Source organism: Hypoxylon trugodes (assembly GCF_022578975.1).
Source record: "Hypoxylon trugodes strain CBS 135444 unplaced genomic scaffold F4822scaffold_10, whole genome shotgun sequence".
NCBI lineage: Eukaryota > Fungi > Ascomycota > Sordariomycetes > Xylariales > Hypoxylaceae > Hypoxylon > Hypoxylon trugodes.
The window spans coordinates 1,537,674-1,558,088 of record NW_026250025.1 but is presented as its reverse complement, the minus strand read 5'-3'; the positions used below and the strand labels follow the sequence as shown (position 1 = coordinate 1,558,088).

At 47.2% G+C, this 20,415-nt stretch overlaps 8 protein-coding genes across 8 annotated transcripts; 5 read left to right on the top strand and 3 right to left on the bottom strand.

Moving 5' to 3' along the window:
• Positions 1-615: 615 nt before the first annotated feature.
• On the top strand, positions 616-1,973 carry F4822DRAFT_62778 (caspase domain-containing protein). Its single transcript, XM_051463761.1, has 2 exons — positions 616-946; positions 1,023-1,973. Exons 1-2 carry the CDS (start codon positions 713-715, stop codon positions 1,764-1,766), a joined length of 978 nt encoding a protein of 325 aa, XP_051309930.1. The 5' UTR covers positions 616-712; the 3' UTR covers positions 1,767-1,973.
• On the top strand, positions 1,910-3,659 carry F4822DRAFT_62773 (uncharacterized protein). The gene is made up of 2 exons (XM_051463760.1): positions 1,910-2,661; positions 2,709-3,659. Exons 1-2 carry the CDS (start codon positions 2,052-2,054, stop codon positions 3,251-3,253), a joined length of 1,155 nt encoding a protein of 384 aa, XP_051309929.1. The 5' UTR covers positions 1,910-2,051; the 3' UTR covers positions 3,254-3,659.
• Positions 3,660-3,956: 297 nt separating this feature from the next.
• F4822DRAFT_62673 (uncharacterized protein) lies at positions 3,957-5,859 on the bottom strand. The gene is made up of 4 exons (XM_051463758.1): positions 5,597-5,859; positions 5,080-5,536; positions 4,937-5,026; positions 3,957-4,872 (listed from the first exon to the last, which is right to left on the bottom strand). Exons 1-4 carry the CDS (start codon positions 5,687-5,689, stop codon positions 4,304-4,306), a joined length of 1,209 nt encoding a protein of 402 aa, XP_051309928.1. The 5' UTR covers positions 5,690-5,859; the 3' UTR covers positions 3,957-4,303.
• Positions 5,860-6,367: 508 nt separating this feature from the next.
• On the top strand, positions 6,368-8,920 carry F4822DRAFT_62689 (cytochrome P450). Its single transcript, XM_051463759.1, has 4 exons — positions 6,368-6,742; positions 6,790-7,322; positions 7,370-7,604; positions 7,666-8,920. Exons 1-4 carry the CDS (start codon positions 6,513-6,515, stop codon positions 8,357-8,359), a joined length of 1,692 nt encoding a protein of 563 aa, XP_051309927.1. The 5' UTR covers positions 6,368-6,512; the 3' UTR covers positions 8,360-8,920.
• Positions 8,921-9,174: 254 nt separating this feature from the next.
• Positions 9,175-11,437, top strand: F4822DRAFT_440308 (cytochrome P450; the record flags this gene model as incomplete). The annotated part of the gene is made up of 5 exons (XM_051462733.1): positions 9,175-9,800; positions 9,864-10,124; positions 10,201-10,632; positions 10,674-11,152; positions 11,217-11,437. The coding sequence occupies exons 1-5, from the start codon at positions 9,766-9,768 to the stop codon at positions 11,435-11,437; spliced, it is 1,428 nt and encodes a 475-aa protein (XP_051309926.1). The 5' UTR covers positions 9,175-9,765.
• A 70-nt stretch (positions 11,438-11,507) lies between these two features.
• F4822DRAFT_62599 (uncharacterized protein) lies at positions 11,508-12,395 on the bottom strand. The gene is made up of 4 exons (XM_051463757.1): positions 12,233-12,395; positions 11,990-12,168; positions 11,785-11,914; positions 11,508-11,724 (listed from the first exon to the last, which is right to left on the bottom strand). Exons 1-4 carry the CDS (start codon positions 12,299-12,301, stop codon positions 11,578-11,580), a joined length of 525 nt encoding a protein of 174 aa, XP_051309925.1. The 5' UTR covers positions 12,302-12,395; the 3' UTR covers positions 11,508-11,577.
• A 372-nt stretch (positions 12,396-12,767) lies between these two features.
• Positions 12,768-14,163, top strand: F4822DRAFT_418882 (putative ergot alkaloid A). Its single transcript, XM_051459565.1, has 3 exons — positions 12,768-13,338; positions 13,510-13,703; positions 13,788-14,163. The coding sequence occupies exons 1-3, from the start codon at positions 12,924-12,926 to the stop codon at positions 14,034-14,036; spliced, it is 858 nt and encodes a 285-aa protein (XP_051309924.1). The 5' UTR covers positions 12,768-12,923; the 3' UTR covers positions 14,037-14,163.
• Positions 14,164-14,892: 729 nt separating this feature from the next.
• On the bottom strand, positions 14,893-18,448 carry F4822DRAFT_434090 (uncharacterized protein; the record flags this gene model as incomplete). Its single annotated transcript, XM_051461944.1, has 2 exons — positions 14,893-18,234; positions 18,362-18,448. The coding sequence occupies 2 exons, from the start codon at positions 18,446-18,448 to the stop codon at positions 14,893-14,895; spliced, it is 3,429 nt and encodes a 1,142-aa protein (XP_051309923.1).
• Positions 18,449-20,415: the final 1,967 nt, after the last annotated feature.

Here is a 20,415-nt window from a genome sequence, read left to right as displayed (position 1 = left end):
ACTAGGGCTGCCAGCCGCCTACGCTGCATACCTATTGACGCCCGCCAGTTGCTGTCCATTTCGCCTGTCACGAGGTTGACTGGTAGCAGCCCTATTGCATGGTGAGAACGTCGGTAGCTACTACGGAAGCCTGGATCCTTATATAAGTATCTCTCCTTCGACGAAATGGGTGCCTGCTGATACTTCCTATGATGTAATATCTTCGAGGCTGGAATTCTAACGGTGGTTTCTAGTAGCTATTAGAAAACTTTCTAGATGTTTAAAGTTGACTGGGTTATTTGGGTGACTGCGGCCGAGTTTGCTATCGCCACTCATCGCATCTACTGGCATAATGACGGCCTGCATACACATTTTGCCATCTGAGGAGAAGCACACTTTGAAAACAAGATAGAGGCAACTTATTATGATATAGTACATGCATATACCTGCAACAGAATCATGCTCCGGCCTAACATCTATGTATGTGAGAAGTCCTCGTTGTTCTTTTCAGCTGGTGTCCTTGCTTTTATTATTACTTAATTGGGCGCCACCTCGGCAAAAACTTCTGAATCGATCCATATTCTTGCTAAGCATGCAATATGACGTTGGGCAAAGCAGCACTCCAGGCGCCTATGTAGGCTCTCTCCCGAGGAACGCAGATCTCTCCAAGAAGTTTTACTACCTGCACTGACCTATCGGCGGCATCAGTGATCCGAAGAAGCCTCAGAACAAAATGCACAATTCTAGTGTCTTTAGTTGTATAAATATAACAACTCGTCCTCGTCTTGGCTCTTCGTTTTCATTCCTATTATCACTTTTCGTCCGAATTTCTACTATCTATCGTTTAGCTCAGTGTAGACATCGAATCTTATCAATCATACCACACTGCAATACCCAGAATAGGTATTGTGCATCACTCGCTTGCTCCTCGGAAAAAGACTTGGAGAAGCACTTGGAGGCGGTAAACGTAAGTACTCAACCACACGCGCGTATAAACATGACCTTCGATGTTAGTATGGGTCTAACTGGGTTATAAAATATAGGCACACATGAGCGATAAAGGAAAACGCCCCAAGAAGTGGGCTTTGTTGATTGGTGTTAACTTCTATGTCCCAGGTGACGCCAGGCATCCTGTTCATGCTAGAAGTCTATTTGGCTGTGTCAACGATGTTGGTATCGTCTATGACTATTTTGTGCAGCAACAGGGCTTCGAAGAGAATCGGATTGAAAGATTGACGTCCACTCACCCACCAACCGTGGACGAAGGGACCAAAAAAACCTCACCTGAGCCTATAGAAGAGAGGCGGAAACGGCCATCTTATAAGAACATCATCGGCGCGTTGACTCATATTTTGGAACAGGCTGAGTGTGGTGATATCGTCTTTATCCACTACGCCGGGCACGGTGCCCGAGCCATTACTTTAATCCCGCATATCAAAAAGCCCAATCCTGACCGTCCAAACCGTCCTGGCGTCGATGAAACACTAGTACCTTACGATTTCAATCTCGGTGGCCGATATGTCCGAGATATCGAGATAGCAGTTCTATTAAAGGCAATGGTTGAGAAACAGTTATATGTGACCATGGTTTTAGATTGCTGCCACTCGGGTGGTGACGATAGAGACCCAGGAAATGAAGCTGGTGTTCGAAAAATTGGGGGCACCGATGCAGAAGGTATAGATTGGCGGCAATTGCCGGGCGATACGGAGTCTGACATTGGTATGGATATTATCAAGTCTGCACTGACACCTGAAATCTGGGCACAGAGTTCAGTAAGTGACCCTTGACTCGTACGACATGGTTATACATTGATCGCCGCATGCCTTTCTCGCCAATACGCACAAGAAGATTGTAATAAAGATCGAATTGAGGGGACTAATACGGGCATTATCAACGGATTACTCTCCTACTACTTGATACGGACTCTTCGTTCCGCACCTGGCCCATTGTCACCTCAAGCGCTAATTCAAAGAGTCAGCCCACTAGTTCGGGAATATGCGTTACTTAAATTGAATCGTTTCCAAGAGCCTATACTAATAGGTAATCCGGGGAGGTTACTCTTCCTCACGGAAATGGTTAATGTGACCTATACTATTTCCCTTGAGTATAGAAACCACCCTAACATAGTGCTTCGGGCAGGTAATGTACACGGGGTCTGCCTAGGGGATATCTATGCGATTTATCCTTGGGGGAACGAGGATTATAGCACTTATAATCCTCTACCGACAGCGAAAGTTCGCGTAACTGATGTTCGCGCGATGGACTCGGATGTCATATTTGAATCTGGGGAGAACGAAATCGAAGATATCTCCGGCTGTCGAGCTGTCCTCGTCAAAAGAGATATTCCATGCCCCCGCGTGTATATAAAGCTCCTACCGCAAACTCCGGAACACCTCGGTAACATGGTAATGGAACGATCGAAAAGCGTCGATGGGCTAGCCTTCCTTAATACTGATACGAGCGCTCCTAAGGGAGGAACCCTATTGTATATCGCCACGAACGGTGAAACCCAGTATAGGCTACTCGATTCGACACAATCTGAGATCCCTATGGTGCCCCTATATGACGCACTCCAATCATCGCTTATAGCTGCGGCGCACTTGGGTAGATATAATTTCTACCTAGGTTTGAAAAACGCCGTAGCACCTCGATATCCATTTGAATTTGGTCGATATTCTAGAGGTAGGTCTGACCCACCGTATTATTGTGTTGTACTAATGTTGCGCTAGAAACTCGCCAGATTTCCAATGAGAGCATCGAAGTTCCCTATGGAACTCAGATAACATTAGGATTCAAGAACGAAAGTGTGGTTCCACTCTTTCTCTCTGTCCTATACTTCGACTCAATATGGGGTATTAGCAAGATTTTCCCAAAGAACAAAGATTTTGAGGAAGTCGACTGGAAAATGTATTGCGACTTTGATATCGTTGTTGGTTTTCCGAATGAGTGTTCTAATCCAAATGTGGTTGAGACACTTAAAGCATTTGTCACTACCAGGCCATTCTCCGTTCAATCATTAGTAACTGATAATATTGATGAGCAACTACAGATGGATAGAGCTCCAAGTCAAATCGCCAATAAGTCCGAAGCGATGCTGCCGGATACCTTAGCTAGGTTTGACACCCCTTTGAGTCACTCTTCAAGAACGACCGATTTAGGGAGGGACACACGCCCTGCAAGACTGGTCAACCAAGTTAGCACCGAGGATTCGTGGCAAACTAAAAACATCCCATTGAACATTATAGGCCCATCGAAGATATCAGGAAATGAGTAGTGAAGATATTATCCATGGCGGTTTCATATGTACCCAAAGTATCAAGAATAGTCATTCTTTCTCCATCTATCCCAGTTCAAAGTTACCGAGACCGTGGAAATGAGCACCTCGAATTGTCATCTCTAAACTTTATCATGTATTATACAATATCCTGTGCCAATTTTACTCGTAAGCTCCCTCTATATGACGGAACATGCCCGTAATTAGGCAATTTCCATAAAATCTACTTGCACTTTATCTGTAGATAATAACGCTCCAATAGGTGGGAAGGCCCGCTGGCGTTGGCTTTAAGTGATCTTCTTAGTTGATGAGTCTCGTGAATTTGTAGGATTTGATCACTATGGCGAGGAGAACGGAAATCAGCCCATTAACAAAAGATTACCCGAGTTGCGGATTAGAGCATTTCGGCATCTTATCAGATATATTATTGTTCCATCTACCACACGGTGTTATGACACCTGTATCATCCTGATAGGAAGCCATCACCAACACATGTATGGGTGAGAGATGATAGGCTCAAAAGGAAGCGCTGTAGGCGCTGTAATATACATAAGGCACCAACACAGCTCTTGGCTATCTCGTATCCAAGAAAGGAAGCTGTACTGAACATCATGTACTACTATCAAACGGCATAAAGAAGAGCAGCTTCTCCTTGAGAGATTGAGGGAAGAAAGATACGGCACGCAGATCGTAAAAAGATTATAGCTACTCAATATATTGCCTTAACCCCATTTTGACACACGGTAGGTACTTCAATTGGGGTATGGAGTATTTGTGATAATATTATGATACATTACCAGCCCAAACGTGTCATAGGAATTATTTAAACGAATTGTAAGTTCATGGTCGTTGTTTAAGACGTCAAGTTCGTAATGACTAACATATAGTTGGTGTACCTCTGCCTTGGCTCTTCTTCCGACAACAGCTCGATTAGCGTTGATTGATTAAATTGCCGAGGGTGGGGTGAGAAAAAAATCTAGCGTTCAAATAAAACCTTGGTAGTCTGCTGGTTTAAGAGGCCCGAAGACTTGCGCTCTCTACGTTTCAATATCAGCCATGAGAAGAGTTATTGCTGCCAGCGACCTGCGCTTGTGTTTTAAGAGCGCCGTGATAATCCGTTTCAGACTCATCAATTCCGGAATCCAAAGTAGCAAACGTAGCAGCGCTCGCATTAGTCCGATTATTCTTACGAATAAACGTTCGCACACCAGTAAACACAGGAGACGGAATCTTAGGAAGCCTGAAATTCGAGTTTCCTGGAGCTGAGGCTGGTTTCTCCTCAGGTTGTGCTCGGGCTAGAAATTGGAAGTGATTGAACAACCTGCGGAAAAAACTCTCGGCTGGGCTGTGAGGCGTACTCTCTTCGGGATTCTCCGCGCGTCTGACGAATAGCGTACGGAATGCTGTTATTGAAGCCATCATAACCGCCACGGCGCCTTCGGTCTGCTGCCAGAAGAACTCCCAGACATCATCCTCGAATCCCTTGTAGAAGAATCCAGATATCCTGATAATGGCACAAATTGCCATGAAAATGGAGAGACAAAGGAAGACCCCTAGACCGAATTTGGTAGACCGGCTTAGGAACGAGCCCCTGAGGATGATAATGGGGATACTGATGACTGATATAACATGAGTTTCTAGAACTAAGGAGTTGGATATGACAAGGGTCAGAATAAGGCCTACCCATTATATCGGAGAGTATGTCTAGAGCTGTGACGGCCGCAGTGAGTCCGAGTGTCTTTTTTTGATCAACTGTCGAGCTGAAGCATTGCACTACATACAGATTAGCCGAGGTACGGACTTGTTATGAGACGGAGAGTACTTACCCCCTTCCAATCCAAAATAGGGGCAGATTATGAATGGATCCGAGACAGCAAACGCCCAAGATATCACGCAAAAGATCACTATAAACCAGCAATACTGATTGACAGCCCGCGAGATATGCCAGACGAGCGGACGCATGAACGCTAGAAAGCACCCCTTGACAGAGTACGTCGTCGTCCATGACAGGGCTAGAAACGGGTACACTTTCTTCTGCAAGCCGAGAAGTTCTTCGTAATCTCGAAGGATGTATGGTAGGACCTGCGGGACATATAGAGCAGCCGAGTGTAGGTAAAGAAAGTAACAGATATGGTACAAAATTCCGGTCGCAGCGCATAGACAAGCAGCAGCCAGCAGTAAAAATGCGTCGTCTAGGCGTAGCTGCTTCTGATATGTGAGTCGTATGGCCATCCGCGCAATGAAGCAGCAAAGCGCTAGGCCCGTTAAGACACCAACAGCCACCTACAAGAGAGTTAGCTTAGATATGCAAAGGAAGGATTTGAGCCTTGGAAGCCACCATACCTGGAAGGCGTGCATGGGGATCTGAGCAGCAGTCTCGATGAGGCTTTCGGCCTCTTGGGGACTTATAAGAGTTTCCATGTTTTCCATGTCCATTTTTAATAGCCTTTGATGATTAAGGAGCCTGGATAGATATTTGGTTAAATTGAAGACGAGAAGAATTTATATAACCATTTTTGAGTATGACAAGACACCATATCTGGATGCCTCAGCACAATACATGGCGGTAACTATTAGTAGGGTAGACAACCGGTTTCAATGACACCCACATCAGTCTCCGATGAAGCTAGTATAGACTGCAATTGGGGGTATCGCAGCCCGTATATGAAACGCATCTATCTACCTTCAGCTTAGATAGGGGCCAAGACAAGAACATATGTCTTGAATGAGGAGATAGGGGCAGTGTTAGTAGTACAATGCACTGTAAAAATAGGATATTAAAAGCAGCGTTCTCTGGCAGATATATCAGCAATTAAAAAGTTGACAATAATACCATTTTGGGGTCGTAAATCTGACCAACTGTACCATCCCAACCCAAGAATAGGCATAGAATAAGACCAACATATGTGACTATGCATGCGATCGACGAGTGAAATGATATGTTGGTTTGGCTTGCGGCTCAGCAGCATTCGGTCAAAGTAACCCACCTAAGATGGTACCAGATGGTAGGTACAAAGCACCACACAGTGTATCGGAGACTGTCAAAGTACTTAAAAGAACTTCAACCTACCCTATCCCTCCATGTTTTCTGTAACACAAGCACGGCACGGGCCATTGGCATAAGATTAGATAGGTACCGACCGAGCCGAGACCCTAGAGCTTAGCTCTTTTCACGAAGATATATCCAACTTCATCCACGAGTCGCCCTTCTTTGCCGAAGACAAACATCACACCTGCAATTGATGTATTCTTCCAAGAAATGTTTTGGAACTTCCTTCCGCTAGGCGTAGGAAACCTGGTGGCCTTATCTTTTCTTTTAACCTCCTCGTTATGGCTGCGATATACTTTCAAACGCGACCACTTCTTAGCGTATGAGAAGCGCGCTAACAGTAAAGAAGCGCCTTTTGTATTTCCACATATCTTTCCGATATTAGGAAGCCTGCCCATCGCGTATCTCTGGGATCCCAGAGGCTTTGTACTGAATCCGAAGTGAGTGTATTGAAGTTTCCGACGAACTATTCGTTAATTTGTCGAAGCAACTTCTTCCAAAGTGTGCCTCCAGTCCTCGTGAAGATCCTTACTCAGGAGTTTTATGTCGTACGCGGGCCGGAGAATGTCAAAGCTCTCTTCAAGAATTCAGGGCTGTGCACGTCAATCCCCTTCGTCAAGTTCGCTCTTGGATATGCTTTCGGCTTGCCAGCCAAGGCATTGAGGTTGTACGACAAGGACGACTCTGGTGGTAACCATGTACCTCATCCTGGCAGTACGGTTGATGCCCGCAATAGAATTGACTACCATGTGCATCAGTCCCTGAACCGGTTTTTAGAAGGAAAGGGGCTTTTGCCCTTCTGGACTAGGTTCGCGGATAATATCACCCAGCAGTTGTATGGCCTCTACGGTCGTGTCGGGTCTGATTGGGGCTATCATGACGACCTGATGAAGGTAGTTGGAGACGAGGCCACCATCTCAATCATCAATGCCCTCTGTGGCCCATACCTCTTAAGTCTGAACCCAAACTTCTTACAAGACTACTGGGATTTTGACCGTAACTTGCAGACTTACCTTCAAGGTATGACATTAGAAAGCATATTTGGGCATTAAGCTAACATAGTCTAGGAATGCCTTGGTTTCTCGCGCCAAAAGCCTATGCAGTTCGGAAGAGGGTAATAGATGCCGTGAAAATCTGGCAGCAACATGCAAGAGATCATTTCGATGACTCGGCCGTCGGGACTGATGGCGACGACCCGTTCTGGGGTAGTAGCTTCTTCCGAGAGCGGCAGGAAATGTTTCTCAAAATGGACGGTTTCGACTATGCTGCCATCGCATCGCAGGATTTTGGAGCAGTTTGGGCGTAAGCAAGAATAGATGCATCAACTGAGGTTAGAATTACTTCCGGCTAACTTCTTGCACAGAGCAAGAAATTCCATTGTTTCTTCATCCTGGGCGATATTCGAGATATACCGAGATCCCGAATTGCTCGCTGCCGTAAAGGCTGAGGTTGACGGTTGTGCGCTGAAGGACGCAGATGGTCGCATCCGGTTCGATGTCGAACAATTGCTTCGCCTACCCATTCTGCAAGCCGTATATGCCGAGACCTTGCGACTTAGAATGCATTTTTACATTATCAGGATGCCGGATAGAGTCGACATGAATATACGAGACTGGATAATACCGCGACAGAAGGTTATCGTCACGCCAACGACGGTCGCACACATGGATCCTAAGGCATGGCGTACTGGTCCGAATAATGAGCATCCCGTTGATCAATTCTGGATTGGAAGATTTCTCAAGTATCCTTCAAAGGGAGCCCAAGACGATACGCAACCGCAAGATTCTGCTTCGTCTCCGGCATTCTCAACGAAAAAAATCGAAGGGTCGTGGATTCCGTACGGTGGCGGGCCGCGACAATGTCCTGGTCGACACTTTGCGAAACGCCAGATTTTGCTAACACTTGCTTTAATGGTGAGTCTCTTTGACTGCGAAATACTAGAGGGGGGTCGAAACGTGCAGGAGGACTTCACACTCAAGGGTTTTGGCGGTGGTGTTTCGCATCCGGCTGGTAAGGTGCCAATGAGGATACGGCGCAGAGATAGGCGTAGCTTGTAAATTATCTGAATGAAGAGCGCCTCCCGCAAAACTGAAGAAAGCTACTTGCAATCAACTGGTCGGGAATAATATATATGGGTGAATAATAACAGAATTGAGTCTCGATGTTGGCGTATGATGCGGCAAAGATCGTTCTAGCTATTTCAATTCTGAGTGAACGGTTGACATTAACGGTGACCAGGGGAGTGTGCGCGCCCCGTAGAATTAGTTACGGTCGGGAACAAGCTTTACGGTAATTAGGTTATCACTGTCCTGTCATTCCCTGCCAGAGTCGAAGCAAGATAGAATGAGAATAGATCAACTCAACTTAAGTTCTGTCAAACTTAGCTAATCTTCCCGTCGAACCTAGCTTGATTTTCCCTCAAATATTGAGTTTCGATAAACTTACAGTCTAAAAGTCTAATGTGGGACTAATTTGGAAATGCACGTTAGCTTCGGATGAAGCGTAAATGGCGTCGAGTTTTCACAGTCTAGAATAGACTGCCACGCCGTTCCAGCGGCTCGGCTTGACTTGGCAAGAAAGAGGATTCAAAGGCCTTGATTTTTCTTTTTAAATATTTTCCATTTCGCACTTCGAGCAAGCACGTGGTGATTTGACACGCATTTTGAGGTTCTTGTCCATTTTGCGATGAACTGTGCGGATAGGAGGGTAGAAAATACAGTGTCAATCAGGCCGCGTCCATTCCACCCTTGGTGGCGTCGAAGCCACTTCGAAGGAAGAGTCTCAAAATCAAGTTATTTCCTAGGATATCGATTACGAATCATGTCTCAATTCCTAACTGAGTAGGATGCATTACGCCGATAAGAATAGGAATGGGAGGACGTTTACAATGGCCCGCCATTCTAGCATAGGAAGACATGTAGCCTCACCCAAAACTTTCGGAGTATTGGGTCGGTCGAATTATCCTTATTTGGCAGGTGCGATAAAATAATTCGCGCCTCATTATCATTATCGTCCAGTAAAGGTGTCGGATATATTACACGAGCGCCTAGTGTTACCGTCCCTGAACCGTATCCGTTACACTCGCTCCTATTCTTGAGCCTCATGATGCCGATTGAGTCCCGAAGTCCTCAGTCACGTACCGTGAGGTTCTGCGGAGTATCTCTTTATTTCACCCGCGAACTACCGTACTTCTTTGACCGAATCCCTATCGCACGAGGAGCATCATAATAGCGGACTGACGTGAAGTATTAGGTACGTATACTTACCAACTTAGGAATATGGATGCGACCCATAGCCTTGCCGCGTACGCATATCACATCACTGGGGTGTGTCTTCCCGCTGCATGTCTAGCCGCATCTTTGGTGATCGTGGTGGCTTCGTTGTTGAGGTGCAACGATACTCGACAGCCGCCGCAGCTTAGGGAGGCAATCCCATCCCGTATGTGTCTAATATCTGGATATACATGACAAGTAAGAAGCGCTTTCTTGAGAAAATAGAGTAAGAATTATTCCCTGAGTGGTAACTCATAAATACCTGAGTATTTACTCACAATGCATTTAGAAAGGCTCTTTTGGATAGCCCTGTTGTAGGATGCCAACTCGGGCCAGTGAAAGTATACTTCGTCACTGGGGAGGCCAGCGTTTCGACTGTGCTCCGGGAATCCTCTATCAACCTTATATCTGAACAATGGATGCTACTCATACTCAAGAATGTAGCAGGCTATACTGACGGAGACCTGGCCAAATTGGCAGTGGATGAATCAGGTATCGGAAAGGTACCGATCCCGGGTAAAGAGTCTATCCTAGCAGAAAAGCGTATCTGGTATCTTAAGCATAAAGTCCATAATGACTTTCTGGCGATGCCTCGATACACAGAAACACTTGCTACATCCTTCCAGCATTTTTTCGATGAGACACTTAGTGCCTTCAAAATTCGCGAGTGGACTCAAAGTGTCTTTATTTGACTTCGTCCGTCGTGAGATGGCTTCGGCGTCGGTTTGCTCGGTAGTGGGAAAGCATATCTTGAATCGCAATCCAGATTTCATAGATATGCTGTGGGGGTACGATGGCTATGCTGAAAGCTTGGCATTTGGTCTGCCAAGTTGGCTTAACAAAAAGGGCATCAAGGTACGAGAAGACTTACGTGCCATGTGCCTTGGATGGTATGAAGAAGTAGAGCAAACATTGTCAAAAAATGACAAGATCAAGATAAATAGCGAAGCTGACAACCCATTCGGATCACAACTCTCGAAAGAGCTTGGAGAGTGGGCAAAGTCGTTTGATTTCTCGAAAGAAAGCATAGCAAGCGTCTACATGTTCCTCTTTCTCGGGTAAGCTTACCTTTCCGATGTCTAACGCTGCCTATTTCTAGCGAGGCTCAACAAATTAGCTTGAATACCAACACCATTCCGGTCTGCACTTGGGCATTGATGGAAATCATTAGCGATCCAGATCTATTCCGAGCTACGCGGGCAGAAGTCTCTCAAGCACTCGTTACGCATCCCACATCTGGAGAGCGGAAGTTTGACATTCAGAAGCTAGCGTCGCTCCCTTTAATCCAATCTATTTATACAGAGTCCCTACGCCTCCACTTGAGTCTCAACCTTACCCGAACCGCTCTGAAGGATATCGCTATCGCAGGTTACACATTGCCAAAAGGGTGCACCATCCAAGCTCCAAGTCAGATCTCTCACTATGAAGAGGCAGTCTGGGGGACACCAGACCATCGGGCCTCTGAGTTCTGGGCTTATAGACACGTGAAGTCGTCGAAGGCTAGGGATGCGGGGACGAAATCCGGCCATACATTAGAATATTCGATCTCTGGCCGTGCGGGATCATTCTTCCCATATGGTGAGTTCTGTTGCAAGCCACTTACTCAATTCTTATGTCACCGCTTACGAATGATGTGGAATAGGGGGCGGGGGATATACGTGCCCAGGACGGAACTTCGCAAAGCAAGAGATCCTGCTAGCGATAGCCATGATTGTCACCAGGTTTGATGTCGAGTTCATTGAGTGGACGAAATTAGACGGATCCCCATCTCAGCGCCCCGCTCAGAACGACCCTAGGTATGCTGGTGCTGGATCTGTTCCACCAGACAGAGAGATGAAGGTCAGATGGAAAAGGCTATGGTGAGGACATATAATCAATATTTTATTGATGGCATAATCAAGTCGTCGCATAAGAGGCTCTCTTGGATGTATCTAGTCACTTGCGACCAAGTAAGAGCATCATGTTTCAAGCCAATCCTTGTCGCCGTAATCGCGGGTTGCGGCTCAATTCCCGATACTCGCAACGGCGGCCATGACATCGGAGCTACCATCCTCCCACGACAAGACGGTGACCTGTTTGCTGATTCTCCAAGGGTTCACCCCTTTCTGTTCTAGCTCCGGTAGCCGCACGAGATCGAGGACATATCGGCCCTGTTTTTAAAGTCATCAGCCACTGTGGTGTTGGACAGTAAAATATGTCTAGAGGCTTACTCCATTATGCATGATAGGACCACCTCGTGCAGCTTTGCGGACTAAGTGTCCGGTCACGTTCGCGACGACGGAGCATTTGTCAGGTCTGGCGACTCCTTTCGCAGGCTGCGGGAGCTTAATCAATAAGCCACTTTCGTCATGTCTGTTAGCTGCCAATCCGCACACAATGGTAGGAATAGGGGGTTAATAGGGAAGAAAGGCTTACGTGACAATGTGCTGCTGCCCATCGAATCGGTTCATGCTAGGCTTGAGGCTCGTGGCCCATTCCTCGCTCGTCGTCTCCAACGGCTTGCCACCGAACATGGAGGTGTAGTCAATGACTACCTGTGAAGCATAGACATCGTTGACAAGGCCTTCGTTGGATCGTAGGTCGAGATTCAGACACTTTTCCAGAAATAGTTTATTAGTTCCTAGCGTTACTATTGTCAGGCGTTGCGATGTTACTTACAAGCCGTGTGACGGTATCGTGCACATTGGCTCTGTCGAGTAGGTAGGTCTGAATATCGTACTCAGCCATGGTTTCAATGATCTGTCCGAATTTCTAATCAATGTGCTTACTGCGCCTTACATTGACAACCACATGACGCTTTATATAATTTTTACAACCTGTGTAACCACCCTCCGCAGCCCCCCAAAGCTGGGAAAAAACACATCGTGGAGACGGGTATTCACTAGGAAGTTCCCGTATTTAAACGTTAACACCGGATGACCGGCGAAATGGTTCAACCGTCAGACTTGGCGTTTTATGAAGCTATACCCAGACTTTACGCAATATTCTTGAGTGGTGCTAAAGTCCGGTCTAAAATCCGTTTATTTATAACGGGGACGGTATACGGAGTAATTATTGGGCAGTATTACGGAGTTGAGACATGGACCAGGGTTTAATTGGCTGGCTTGTACCGTGGTGGACCAATCTCATCGGCGCCGATGACAAATGAGATACCGAGCTATGTAAGGGTCGCTTCCTAGGCGTTATTCGGCTCACGAGCGCGAAGGTACAAAGGGAGAGTTTATATGTATAAAAGGCATCGTAGGGATGACGTTGGTGGCATCAATTGCAATCGTATCAATCATATTCTCATTTACTCTTAAGATGTATTAAGACGACGCCAAGAAATATTCTCTTTTTAAAAAACGCCATGTCTTCAACTAACACAGTCCTCCTCCTAGGCGGCACCGGAAAGGTGGGAAGCCGCATAGCGCCACTCCTGCAAGCCGCCGGCGTACCAACCCTCATCGCATCGCGATCGCCGAAAGCTCCGACAGGCGTGAAATTCGACTGGGACGACGAAGCAACCTGGACATCCGCTCTAACCCACTCCCCCGCCATCCAAACCGTCTACCTCGTAGTCTCAACCTCACCAAACGCCATTGAAGTAGCGCACAAATTCATCGATCTCGCGCGTGAGAAGGGCGTGAAGCGGTTCGTGTTGTTAAGTGCGAGTTGCTTTGAGGAGGGAGGCCCGTTTTTGGGTCAGACGCATAAGTATCTGCACCAATTGGGCGATGAGGGAAAGATTGAGTGGGCGGTGTTGAGACCGACTTGGTTCCAAGGTGAGTTGCGGATTGATTTAATTCAGAGACAGCAGTGTGCGGAAACATACATCCGAGCGAAATGCAGTCAACGTGTCTATGCGCTCAAGAGTGGTGGCCTACTACTCTACCCCTATTTACCCTTTGTCACTGTTTTACTCAGGATTCGTTACTAAATCATTTGGAATGTAGAGAACTTCCTTCACGACCCTCGTGTCAATGTCCTCAAGAAAGAAAGCAAAATGTACTCCGCAACCGGCGCGGGCAGAATCCCCTGGGTCTCGACAAGGGATATCGCCGCAGTTGCCTTCCACGCCCTAACCACACCCAAGGCACCTAACACCGATCTCCTAATCCTCGGTCCGGAGTTATTGACATATGATGATGTGAGATATACCCCCCTTCCCCATCTACCTCTAACCTCTATTCCTCCCCCCCTTTCTTCTTCCGTAAGACTAACACCCCCACAGCTCGCCAAGATCTTCACATCCGTGCTCTCGCGCCCCATTATCTACAAGGAACTCAGCGAAGCCGACCTATCGGCACACTGGGTTGAGATCGGGATCCCACCCACCTACGCGCAGATGCTATCCGCGCTGGAGACGGAGATCAAGGGCGGATCTGAGGACCGTACGAGCGACGTTGTGCGTACTCTTACCGGCAACGAACCTAGACCTTTTAAGGAGTTCCTTGAGGAGAATAAGACGGCTTGGGATTAAGGATACTGGGTACTTAGGTATGCGGATGAGGAGGTATGTAGTGAAATGGTAGAGCTGAATTGATGATAGGGGTTCACGGGTATACGTACTGAAGATAGTAGCTATGATCATAGGTGATAGTTGAAAAAGTCTCTATAAGTACCTAATATTGTGACTCTTAGCTGTTGGAGCTTAAAGAACTTTTGATATAACATCGAAATGCTACGATGAGTTAACTAGCGTAACATCCATCTAACACAGTTACACCAACAATCCCACATAGCACCGACCCACTACCCCGGAATAGTGTCACACCACAAAACGAACGGACTCAGCTGACATTAAAAATATCCCATTGATGCTCATATTCATATTCTCATAGACCCATGTACTTTTCCTTTTAATTTCAACTTCAACTTCATCTAGTATACACGCTCATCCTCCTCTCATCTCCTCCCATCAAATAATTACCTCATACCTCACGCTCGTACTCCTATCAAGTCTTATGCCTAAGTAATAATCAAGTCAAGGGAGGAGGATATCATTCGTTTTCTAGCGCTAGAAAAAATTAGACCACCAATATTTTTAATCTCTCAACTACCTCACATCGAGGTTTGGTTTCAATTTCAATTAATCCAAACATAACGCAACATATGACGGATGCCTCAAGCTCAAAAAATATGCAATGCAGATTATGCATACCAAAACTGCTCACTCGGCAACAAAAGAGATAAAATAAGCAGACGATTGGTCGTCTTCCCCAGATGTAAAGGTGAAGGAGCGGCTTGGGTCTCGTTCTCTTCCGTAACAACTACTCAACCAAAAACGTTTCTTTGGATCCTTACCCAACATCCTACCTCCTTTTTAGTTTTCACTTTCACTTTCCGTGTAGCTTTTCCTTCAGATAGACAACGGCGGCAAAGCCTGAGCAACACTGTGTCGTCATGCCGTGAGCACACCATGGGCACTTGACCATTGTAGTGATCGTAGCCGAAACACCGAGAAGTTTATCCTCGACAAGGGAATCGGGCTTCGCCATGCATTCATATACTCTAGAAGGCATGTCGTGGAAGAACTTGCAGTTACAGCACTCCACTAGCATCTTAGCTAGTGGATCCGCACGACCTTCGGGCCCAACGACGCTCTTAATACTGTTCGACGAGTTCTTGTGCGCGTAGTGTGGTCGCAGCGCTCGGGATGAAGAAACAGGCGGAATTGGCACAGCTTTCCTGGCCTCTTGGAGGTAAGCGGCCCCAGTGACCAAGGCCGATGATTCTTCGCTGTTGGAACTGTTCTTGCGTGATGTCCTTAATGCAGACTTTCGTGGAGCTCCATCAACTAATTCAACTGGGGGTGAACTAGGCAAGCTGATCGATGACGCACCGCCCTTGGTCTTTTTCGGGTACGGATTTTGTTGCTTTAGATCGGGTAAAAAGCTCGTCGAATGGATATCGAGAGCAGATTGAGCCCTAGGTGGGATGGAATGTGGGTACGGGGTCCTGTTCGCAAGTTCCTCCTCACTAAGACTTCCCTTAATGTCTTCCGTAAAGTTGACTGAGGTGGGGGATGCAACCAATGGAGGGCTTGAGGGTAAGCCATTGGTCTTGGGTGCGGCGATGGAATGAGCGTCAAGGTCGATCGGTAGTGCGGTTCGACTCCAATTATCATCCTGAATTTTCTGGTCCCTACTAGCAGATCGCGAGACGTGTTTTACGGGCGCCTCCACGATCGGGGCTCGATAGTTTCCTCGTGGAGTCTTCTCTTCGTCATCAATATTCGATCTTACTACGTTGTTACCCGTATCTGCACGAAGTGCAAGTTCCTTGTGCGACTGTGGCCGAGAACTATCCGGTGTTGGCGCTGAGGCTGGAGATGGAGGGGTATCGTCGCCTGTGGAAGATAAGGATCTCTCGGAATTGGTTCGGCTTGGATTTGTATTTGATTGCGACGTGGAGGTACTTGATGTCTCGACCCCTGCAAGAATCCTCGCGGCTTTCGGCGATATTCCTAGGCGTTCAAGAGCGGGCACATCGCTATCGGAATAATGAGATGATAGAGAGGGCGAGTTCTTAGCCGGCTTTTGTCTTGCGATTCTGCTTGCAGCGCTAGAGTTCGATGCCACAGTGTGATTTGAGCTTTCGGATGGAGTGGCTATCTCATGAACTTGGCTTCTAACCGGAATATGTCTTAGTATGTGATCCAAATCATCATCTTCCTCCGGTTCTTCATCAATTCGTGGAGACGGGAATTTGCCTTCTACCATGGGCGACCGCAATTCAAGAGTAGGAGGTGCGTATGCTTGACTAATGAATGAAAAGTAATCGCCTGATCTCTCCGACCGCGCAGGTTTTCGAATTGGTATAATCTCCTCTACCTCGTCAAATTGCTCCGGATTTTGCGGCTTCGATGACTTCAACGGTTTTGGAGGTCTTGGCTCTGCTTCCTCATCAGATGTAACGGCTCTCCCTATATTGTCTGCACCGGATGGGAATGTCACGTGTTTCCTTCCATCAGTCAGAGGCGATCCATGGCCTTGTCTTCGGGACCCTGGTCGAATGGTTGACGCATGGGTGCCGATTGAGACCTTATCGTCTTCATCCCGGCTAAGGCTAGCATCGGATTGGTCGGGCCTCTCGCCATCAAAGTCCGAAATGTGGTAGTGGTTAGAAGGGATGTGTTCGGGTTCATGGTTGGATTCCGCCCAGGATTCTACGTGTGGTTGCACGTAACCATTGACTTGGCGAGGAACACGTTGCTGGTGTTGAATCTGCTGAACCTCCCGTTCAGGCTGCCTAGCCTTTTGTGGGCGGTTTTCGTCGACCTCTGAATATTCAATAGGTTGCCTCGGAGCTCGGTGCACACGTTCCGGTCGGGGTTGTCTCTCCTTTTCAATGACCGGCTCACGGCTTGGCGCACGTGGGGGTGACATCTGAGTGCGACGATTGCGGAACGAAGTGGGCTCCGCGGATTCATACCCACTATTTATGTCTCTTGCTTCTTCCCGGTGGGTGTGGTCTCGAGCGTGACGAGTAGCAACGTCGGGCGCGGGGTGGCTAGTGACTCGTTTAGGTTTCGACGGGAACGTAAAATCGGGAAGTGGTTGAGTAGATTCGTGGGGCGGTGCGGGAGGCTCCTTGACACGTTCCGGACGTTTTTCTGCAGGTCGTCTTGCCTGTTGTGCTGGTTGATCGCTCAGCCAGCCAGATGTCATATCCTGGTCGTGAGAGCTGCTGGGACGCTGAAATTGGATACCTTCGGGACCCTCGCCGGGTCGGTAATACAAGTAAGACGGTCCCTTTAGCTTATTCAAGGTAGACGTGAGGAGTGATTGAGAGCGTCCATGGCTTGAACTAGACGAATGCCGGGCACTTGGTGGTAGCTGATCTAGCGAAGAAATAGATCGAGTTGAATTCGATGCACCTGACCGAATTGAAGGAGGCTTCCGGGGGTTAACGAAACTGGGTTCTACCCCAGCAATAGAAGGATGAGGTGGGTTGCCATCGTTGCTCACTCGCTGGCTTTCGATAATTTTCTGTACGGCCGCGACATTTCCGTGCTGTAATCTAAAACCTGATAGGAAGCCTCTGCCCTTCGGCTTAGAATCAAGCTTCGGATTGGCCATCGCGCCCGGTAAATTCGGATCTGAGTGGTCTAGGTGCGCAGCGTTAGATTTAAGATAGAGATCTAACTCAGGGGCTGATTGCGCTCGGTCCGCCGTCACTAATGACTCTACGCCCGGTGGCGGAACCTTGCTCAATCTGTTCCCTTTTTTCTTTAGGGTGTTCGTGGGTTTGTCCTCCTTACTTTTTGAACCCTGCTCGGAGTCCCGCTTCTTAGGCTTCTTCTTTTTCTTGCGACCGTACTGCTCCCAACTAGGCGATTGACATATGGAGGATTGATCGGAAGAATCGCCGTCGTCTTCCTCCTCGGGGTCCGAAAATGTCACCGTCTTGGTGCGTTCCTCCTTTTTCGATGGTACGTCCCCGGGAAGTCCATTCGCTCCGGCGACAGGGCCCTCGGTTGGTGAAGGCGGTATAGATATTGAGAGCGAAGGTAGGGCAGAGCTCCGCCGCACGGCTTTCATTATCTGGGTTTGGTGTGAAAGCGGAGGATGTCCGCTCGCACGCCGAGCCTTAAACGGTCTATTTGGCTGGGCGGAGGGTGAACTTGTACTTGGCGAGGTGATCGTCGCGGGGTCATGACCATGGATGCGTTGCATCTATAAGACGTGAGTAGGCGGCGTATTAATGGTGCGTCGGAATGCGGAGGGGCAGAAGGGAAAAAGGGGAAATAGTGTGTCTGAAAATGGATCAAAAGGAGGGTTGCATGCCGAGAATTGCACATACCTTGTACCTTTTCTCCAGCTCCAGCATGCGCAGGAAGCTATCCGATCTGGATGGCAGGCCTGGCTCTGAACTCTGTACTTTTGTCATATTGAGGATTACGCGTCAAACTGGCCCGTAGCGAGGTAATCTCGATAATTATTTTTGGGCTAGTAATTCGGCTCCCAGGTATAGATTGAGAGGGAATTGGGGAATGTGCGGGCACTGGGAAAAAGGCCCGGGTCGCCGTGGGTCTCGATGCAGCACGTTTGGTAAGAGAATAAGCCAACTGGATGGTTCTATTTCTGGTCGGGCCCTCTCTTAATTGATAGAAGGCCCGGAAGCGGCAAAGAAATCGGCGTGGTAGGTAGGGTGGGAAGAAAATAGTTGAATATATCCCGCTTGTCTTGGCTTTTCCAGATGCGTATGTCCGTATAGCCGGGTTTCTGTCTGGGGTCCGGGACTTGCTTGACTGGTAGTAACTAAATTAGCAAGGGGCGAATTTGTCCGCCTTATTTGATTTGTCTGATCCTGATCTTGCTTACCAGGTAGTAGGGCTAGACGTGCAGTAGGCAAGTCGTTGGGACGAAGATGGTAAAGGTAGACATTAGGTAGGTGGTCTTGAGTATCACGAACATAAAGCTTGGTGGTTTTGGCTTTAACGAGAGGGATGATGCACTGTTCCTTTTTCTTGCAAGCGTCGTGGGGGGGGTTCAGAGTTGATGGGTCAGATCGGGATCAAATTAGAGATGTATGTATGTAGTTTGATAGATACGACAATATTGTCATGTATTAAACATTCAACGAATAGTACGTGGAGCAAACTCCCTGGAAAACGAACGACAGAAACAAGAAACTAATCGACTTGGCTGTTGAGGTGTATGTATGAACTAGGTAAAGAGGAAAGGAAGGAAGAAAAAAAAAACAAGAGAGGAACAAATAATTGGCAAAATGTGACGAGAATGAAGAGGCGTTTGTTTTCTACCTACATTAGGTGCCTTTTTTCCATTCACGCACGCCCCGTAGAGAGACATTGTATGCGGGTTACCAACCGAATACAAAAAAGAAACAGGGAGCATCGTGGCCCTACGATCGACACGAGATGGGGGAATAGGGACTAGCTGACGGCCTGTCGGAGCTTAAACCATTCGATTAATCTTAGTTTTCTACTTGTTAATCAATACCTCCTAGTCAGTTCAGTCAATTGGACAGCTAGATACACCACCGGTAGGGAACTTAAAATCGTAAGTGGACTGCAATTGATGCCAAAAACAGAAATAAAGTCGGTTTAGGTACAGGTACGGGCCGGAATGACAGGGATAGCATAGCCTGCCCTGCCCCCCATTTACTAAGGTTGCCAACACAATCCGCCAGATCTAAACATCCACTACTTTAATTCTCTTAGCGTCGAGTGAAGTATACACATACATCTTCCTCCGTACCTTGCTGTATGCAGATCTTAAAATATCATGTCGCTATTTACTTACATGCTGCATCGGAGGGAAATCTGCACTGCGTTTTACCGATGACGAGGCACTTACGACGTAAAAAAGGAGAGACCCATGTTCTAGGAAACTAGATATTTACCAATAAATACCTAGGTAGACATAAGTGGAATATATCAATTAGGTAGAACCGGGTATACCGTTGAAATGTACATAATGCATCTGTCCTTCACGGCAAGTTGCATCTTAATAATCTCCACTGCCACCACTAAATATGTAGGTCATGATGTAAGCAGCTGCAGTTAAAATAAGTACCGGCTAGATACTTTCATACGACACTTGTATGGAGTATGAAGAGATTAAGTACTTGGAAGTACATAGTATCGGATAGTGGTAGGTTGTGCTACAACATTGAAGGTAGAAACTGCCCATAGTGGCATCAGCGCTCAGATGTAAACGTTAGCGTGGAAGTCAATTAGCTATAGGGCAGTTAGCGCATCCCGCCTGTAAAAAGTCACTTATCTCCTACCTATTTCAAATGCAACAAAATACATCTGCCCACCATCTTTTTTCTCAATACGATCTTTTTGTGGGAAGGGCAATAATGAAATATGATAACTCGTATTCAACACC